Raw genomic sequence first — 6,390 nt, 5'->3', positions numbered from 1 at the left:
ATTTCATTAGCTCCACTCAAAAGCTCAACCAACTACCCCACACTTTAACTTTTCCATATTCATTACAATTCAAGTGCTTCTAAGAGGTGATATGGTTCAAAAAGATAGACAATTCACAACTAGGGTAATACTTGTAATGTGATTACTAAAGAAACAGGATTACAGGCTCAAAGAGGTTAACTAGGATATACACAATCAGGTGGGTGAAAACATATATAGATAGGTTCAATAAGGAAACGCCTATATCACTTTCCAAACCAATGAAGACTACCATTTAGCTTCGTACACACACAGGGCAAGTTCTAGGCATCGAGTGTTAGCATAGAATACACAAAGCCTCACTCAAACATGGCACATGATTCAATTCAGTTAGGACCATCAGACACTCTGCTCAAGGTGCTTAAGGCAACTCAAGAACACATAATTTAAGGCTTTATTGCTAGAGTCAACTAATGAGCCTAGGTGTTACACTAAAGCAATCTCTATTCAAGGTATCATGGAGTTAAGGGGTTCTACTTCTATTATTCACCCAAAAATTCCTACACTAACAAAAAATAAAAATAATAAAATACTAACTACACCGGTTCAAATGGAAACTCTTGGAAAAGAACCATGGTTTAAAGAAAAACCAAGGGGGAGTTGATACACTACCTAACAGAAGAAAATCTTTTTTTTGTTCAACTTAAGTCCCTCAAGAGACCCATCGAGAGGTGTCCGTCTTCGGGCCAAGTCGAAGTTAATTAACAGCAACAAAAAATGCCAAAAAAATTTATACAATTGTATAACAACAACAACCGTCCCCCACACCCCACTTAAAGATTTGGCATGTCCCCATGTCAAGGAATTTAAAACAAAGTAAGGTAAGGGGACTTCCCTGGTACTCAGTCCTGATCGGAGACGGTACCAAGATTAAGGTGACACGCTCGTCCTAGCACCCAGAGCCAGCCTATGATCTTTTTCTCTGACCTAGCATTTTGAGTAGCCAAATTGTCAACTCAAGCACCCAGGTCATTGACCGAAGTGCGTAGGCCAGCCATATTCTGCTCCAAGGCTGTCATACGGGTACTTTGGCGGGCCTGTGATGGCCTCACCTCATCAGCAATTTGCCCAGGTGGGGAGGCAACATGCATATCTCCCTCATCATCATCATCATCGGTATCATCATCATCTGCCACAACCTGCTCTTTCCCAACTATGATTTTGCTAGCCTTGAATGCGGCTTTTATTGGCACTTTCTCATCTACTATGGGATTTTCAGGAACTTATGAAGCGCGACACAGCTTGGTGACCAGGGAAGGGAAGTAGAACCCTTTAAGTATTTCCGGGGAGCGAATGAACATTTCATCCTGAAGGAGCTGGGTCACATCAAAATCGTGGTGGGTCATAAAATAATAAATCGCCACTGCTCTTGGCCTATTAACATCTGTAGTATTGCTGGATGGCAGCAAACGACTGTTGATGATTGTGAGCCAACACTTAGCTTCCTAAGTGAGATATTGGGAGTTCAAGGTAATTCTCTACTTTATCCATATTGGATCCCAGCCAGCCACACAGATTGTTTCAAGAATTGGTTGCCACCAGAAGTTGCAAGGCATGCCTGTCAATGTGTAATTCAGGTAGTAGCTTCTTGGATGCCTTTGCATTAAACCTATCTTGAGCCACTTTGGAAACAAACCTAGTGCGGTCAAACTGGTCTATACTATCCTAAGCTCGATCTCTGGATGAACCTCCTAGTCCACTAGCGAAGGAACCTATGGCACGTCTTTTCCTTGACTGATGTATTGTACCTGATAAAACAGAGGCTACTATTAGTACAGGTTTGAGTTGTGTGAACCTTGGGTGGTTACTCAGACTTCACCACCACCATGGTCATATTAGCCATTACAGCTCCATTGGGACAATTTCACAAGCACCTTGTGAGCATGGACTATAATTTAATACACCTATCCCATGGAAGCATAAACTCTCCCCCCAAATCAACCATTCTCACTTCACAACTCCACCCCGCCACAATTAACTTCACACAACAATACCAAGCTCTTCTCTACAACATTTTACACATTACACACTAAAAAAAGAAAAGAAAACCAAAAATCTAACTATAGATACTACAACAATTCAAGCATTAAAATTGCAAAATAGAAAAGTACAAGAAGAGAGATGGAAAACATGAAATACCTTATTCTTGTAGAAGTGGAGAGTAATGGAAGTTGGGGAGGAGGGAGTGTATGTGTGTAGGAAAGAAGTGGGATTTGAGAAATGGGAAGAAGAAGAAGAAGAGAGAGGGGAGCGTGGGTTTAGGGTTTAGAGTGAGAGTGAGGAGTGGGGAAATTGGGGGGGGGGGTAATTATGTTTAGTGAGTTTAGAAGAGAGAAAGAAAAGAAAAAAAAATATTTTAATTACACTTACCTGGGCTATAGAATGGCGCGATTCACCGCAGTCGCGGCGCGGTCCCACAATGGTCGCGGTGAAAGAAGAACACAAAACAGAATAGTCAAGAATTGTCGTGCCCGCACCGCGGTCCCATCACGGTCACGGGCTTCCAAAAAATATTTTTTTTATTTTTTTATTTGTTTATAAGAGTGTTAGTTTCATACACATCTGGTACAACATCAAAACAAAAGAAAAAGAAACAAAAGAAAACATGGGTTGCCTCCCACGCAGCGCCTGATTTAATATCGCGGCACGGCGCATGCTCATATCATCACTCCTCATTTGTGTATTGGGGATCCTCCAATGCTATCACCACGCTGTCCCCTTTTTCTTCAGTCATTCCGAGGTAATGTTTCAACCTCTGCCCATTCACTATATATTTGTTCGTCTCATCTTCAGATTCGATCTCCATAGCTCCACTTGGGAACATTTGCACCACTCTAAACGGTCCTGACCATCGGGACTTCAACTTACCTAGGAACAACCTCAATCTTAAGTTATATAGCAACACTAATTCTCTAGGTTCGAAGTTCCGATTCAAGATATGCTTGTCATGCATCAGTTTCATCATGTTTTTATATGGTCTAGAACTCTCGAATGCATGGAATAGGAATTCCTCAAGCTCATGCAACCCGTTAACTCTGTTGGTGCCCGCTGTCTCCATATTTAAGTTCAGCTGACGCAATGCCCATAGTGTTTTATGTTCGAGCTAAACCGGAAGGTGGCATGCCTTTACAAATACCAACTTGTATGGTGATATACCGATTGGATTTTTGAAGGTTGTGCGGTATAACCATAATGCATTATCCAGCTTCCTCGCCCAATCAGTTCTTGTTGCATTCATTGTTTTTTAGAGAACACTTTTGATTTATCTATTGGACACTTCCACCTTCCCGATTGTTTGTGGGTGGTATGGTGAGGCTATATTGTGGCGAACTCCATACTTCTCTAATAGGCATGCAGACGCTCTATTGCAAAAATGAGAGCCACTATCACTGATTATGGCTTGGGGGTGCCAAAACGTGTGAAGATGTTTTTCTTTAGGAAATTGGACACCCCTTTCGCATCATTGGTTGGGAGAGCAACTGCTTCGACCCACTTGGAGACATAGTCAACAGCAACCAGTATATACTTTTTACCGTATAAGCTGACAAAGGGCCCCATGAAGTCGATCTCCCACATGTCAAACACTTCCACCTCTTGGATTGTGGTTATTGGCATCTCATGACGACGGGATATGTTGTTCGTCCTTTGAGATTCATCACAGCTTTTGACCCAAGCATGGACATCCTTGAACAATGTAGGCCAATACAGGCCTGATTTTAGAACCTTTGCTACTGTCTGAAGTCCTCCAAAGTGTCCATCATATGGCAAAGCATGGCAAGCCTGCAAAATAGAGGGTTTATCTTGCGCGGCGATACACCGTCGGATCATGTTATCAACACATATTTTGAACAATAGAGGTTAATCCCAATAATACGCCCGACAATCACGGAATTTTTTTTTCTTTTGAATTGAGGATAGATCATGAGGTACAACACCACATACTAAGTAATTAGCAATATTAGCATACCATGGTGCCTCCTCCATTGTCACAGCAAGTAATTGCTCATCAGGGAATGTCTCAAGGATATCTTCAACCTCTATTCTCTTTTTTGCCCCTTCCAACCTCGATAGGTGGTTTGCTACTTGGTTGTCTATCCCCTTTCGGTAACGAATCTCCAGTAAAATTCTTGTAGCAACAGAACCCCGCGAATCAAGCGAGGCTTTGACTCCTTCTTTGCTATCAAGTACCTAATGACTGCATAGTCAGTGCAGATAATAAATTTTGAGCCAATCAGGTATGACCTAAATTTGTCAAAGGCAAATACTACAGCAAACATTTCTTTTTCTGTGACCGTGTAGTTCAGCGTGCACCACTAAGCGTCCTGCTTGCATAGTAAATAGGGTGCATAATTTTCTCCTTGCGCTACCCCAAAATCGTTCCTATAGCATAATCACTAGCGTCTCACATCAGCTCGAATGGTTGCTCCCAATTGGGTGCAACAATGATGGGTGCAGTCACCAGTCTCTTCTTCAGCTCCTCAAATGCTAACCTGCAATCATCAGAAAACAAAAAGTCCTGGTCTTTTTCAAGCAGCTTACATAAGGGGTTAGCAATTTTTGAAAAATCCTTGATGAACCGCTTGTAGAATCCGACGTGCCCAAGGAAACTTCTCAATGCTTTCACTGAAGTGGGTGCTGGGAGCTTCTCAATCACATCAACTTTTGCATGGTCTACTTCAATCCCCTTTTTGGACACTCTATGCCCAACATTATGCCTTCTTGTACCATAAAATGACACTTTTCCCAGTTCAGCACCAAATTTATCTCCACACATCGTTTGAGCACTCTTTTAAGGCTGTGAAGACAATTTTTGAATGAATCCCCTACCACGGAGAAATCATCCATAAACACCTCCATAATGTCTACGACCATGTCGGTGAAAATGGCTAACATATACCGCTGGAATGTGGCCGATCATTGCAAAGTCCAAAGGGCATCCTCCGAAAGGTAAAGATGCCATACAGACATGTGAAGGACGTTTTTTCTCTATCTTCCGGGGCTATTGAGATCTTATTGTACCCCGAGTATCCATCCAATAAAAAAAATGGGATCGCACAGCTAACCTGTCCAACATCTGGTCAATAAAGGGTAAGGGGAAATGGACCTTTTGGGTGGCTACGTTTAATTTCCTGTAATCCATGCAAATCCTCCACCCTATGACTGTACGAGTTGAGATCAACTCATTCTTCTCATTTTATACAACTGTCATTCCACCCTTTTTTGGTACACACTCAACGAGGCTTACCCAATTGCTGTCAGAGATGGGAAAGATGATGCTCGTGTCCAACCACTTGATTACCTCCTTTTTCACTACCTCTTTCATATTCGGATTCAGCCTTCGTTGATATTCCCTGGAAGGTTTGTGCCCTTCTTCCAGACGAATCTTGTGCATATAGAAAGTCGGGCTGATACACTTTATATCTGCCATGGTCCAACCAATGGCAGTTTTGCATTCCTACAACACCTGCAATAATTGTTCTACCTACACAGCTAGCAAACTAGATGATGTAATAACAGGCAAAGTAGAATTGGACCCAAAAAGCATACCTGAGGTGGGCTGGAAGCGGTTTCAGCTTCAGCTGTGGTGGTTCCTCTATTGATGGTTTTGCAGGTGGTGTAGCTCTCTTTTCTAATTCAAGGGGCTCGAACTAAGCTTCCCTCTTCCAGAATCCTTGGCCTTCAAATGCCATGACCCACTCTGTCAACCCGTCACCATCCATCTCCTCTAAATTTGTCAAACAAGCTCCCAATGGATCTTTGGCATTCAGGGTCTCATCATCTTCATGCAGGATCACATCCACCGCTTCCAATAGTGAGCAATTTGCATATTCACTGGGTCTCCTCATGGATTGTGGAACGTTAAATATTACTTATTTATCGTTCAACCTCATTTTCAATTCCCCAGTTTTACAATCAATCAATGCTCTCCCAGTGGCTAAGAATGGCCTCCCCAAAATGATGGGTATCTTCTTATCTACCTGGCAATCCAGAATAACAAAGTCTGCAGGGAAAACAAACTTTCCCACTTATATCAGCACATCATCAAGAATCCCTGTCGGCCTTTTAACCGTGCGGTCAGCAGTTGCAACATCATCGAAGTCGGTCTAGCTCTGTCAATGCCCAATTTTGTATATATTGCCAAAGGCATCAAGTTATGCTGGCTCCTAAGTCACAGAATGCTTTTACAAAGGCATAACTCCCAATAGTACATGGAATAGTGAAGCTAGTTGGGTCAGACATCTTTTGAGCCATGGGTCTTGTCACTACTACGCTGCATGTCTGTGTTAGAGTTACTATGGACAGGTCCTGAAAGTCAAATTTCTGTGACATCAGGTCCTTCATCATTTTTGC

General features: G+C 42.4%; 1 protein-coding gene across 1 annotated transcript; it reads right to left on the bottom strand.

The window, feature by feature from the left end:
* Positions 1-3,432: 3,432 nt before the first annotated feature.
* On the bottom strand, positions 3,433-4,813 carry LOC104239633 (uncharacterized). The gene is made up of 4 exons (XM_070160859.1): positions 4,617-4,813; positions 4,446-4,529; positions 3,982-4,216; positions 3,433-3,819 (listed from the first exon to the last, which is right to left on the bottom strand). Exons 1-4 carry the CDS (start codon positions 4,811-4,813, stop codon positions 3,433-3,435), a joined length of 903 nt encoding a protein of 300 aa, XP_070016960.1.
* Between the last annotated feature and the right edge of the window lie 1,577 nt (positions 4,814-6,390).

Source organism: Nicotiana sylvestris, chromosome 11, assembly GCF_000393655.2.
Source record: "Nicotiana sylvestris chromosome 11, ASM39365v2, whole genome shotgun sequence".
Classification (NCBI taxonomy): domain Eukaryota; kingdom Viridiplantae; phylum Streptophyta; class Magnoliopsida; order Solanales; family Solanaceae; genus Nicotiana; species Nicotiana sylvestris.
The sequence above is the reverse complement of the archived record's forward strand: the minus strand, read 5'-3'. Positions and strand labels throughout refer to the sequence as shown.

What these genes read in the sequence shown, in the direction of transcription:
- LOC104239633 (XM_070160859.1), bottom strand. Translation starts at nt 4,813, where the DNA reads ATGTGTGGAGATAAATTTGGTGCTGAACTGGGAAAAGTGTCATTTTAT. An exon ending in GAGCAACCATTCGAGCTGAT is followed by an intron (nt 4,217 to 4,445) that starts GTGAGACGCTAG and finishes GGTACTTGATAG; the next exon opens with CAAAGAAGGAGTCAAAGCCT. An exon ending in CTAATATTGCTAATTACTTA is followed by an intron (nt 3,820 to 3,981) that starts GTATGTGGTGTT and finishes TCTATTTTGCAG; the next exon opens with GCTTGCCATGCTTTGCCATA.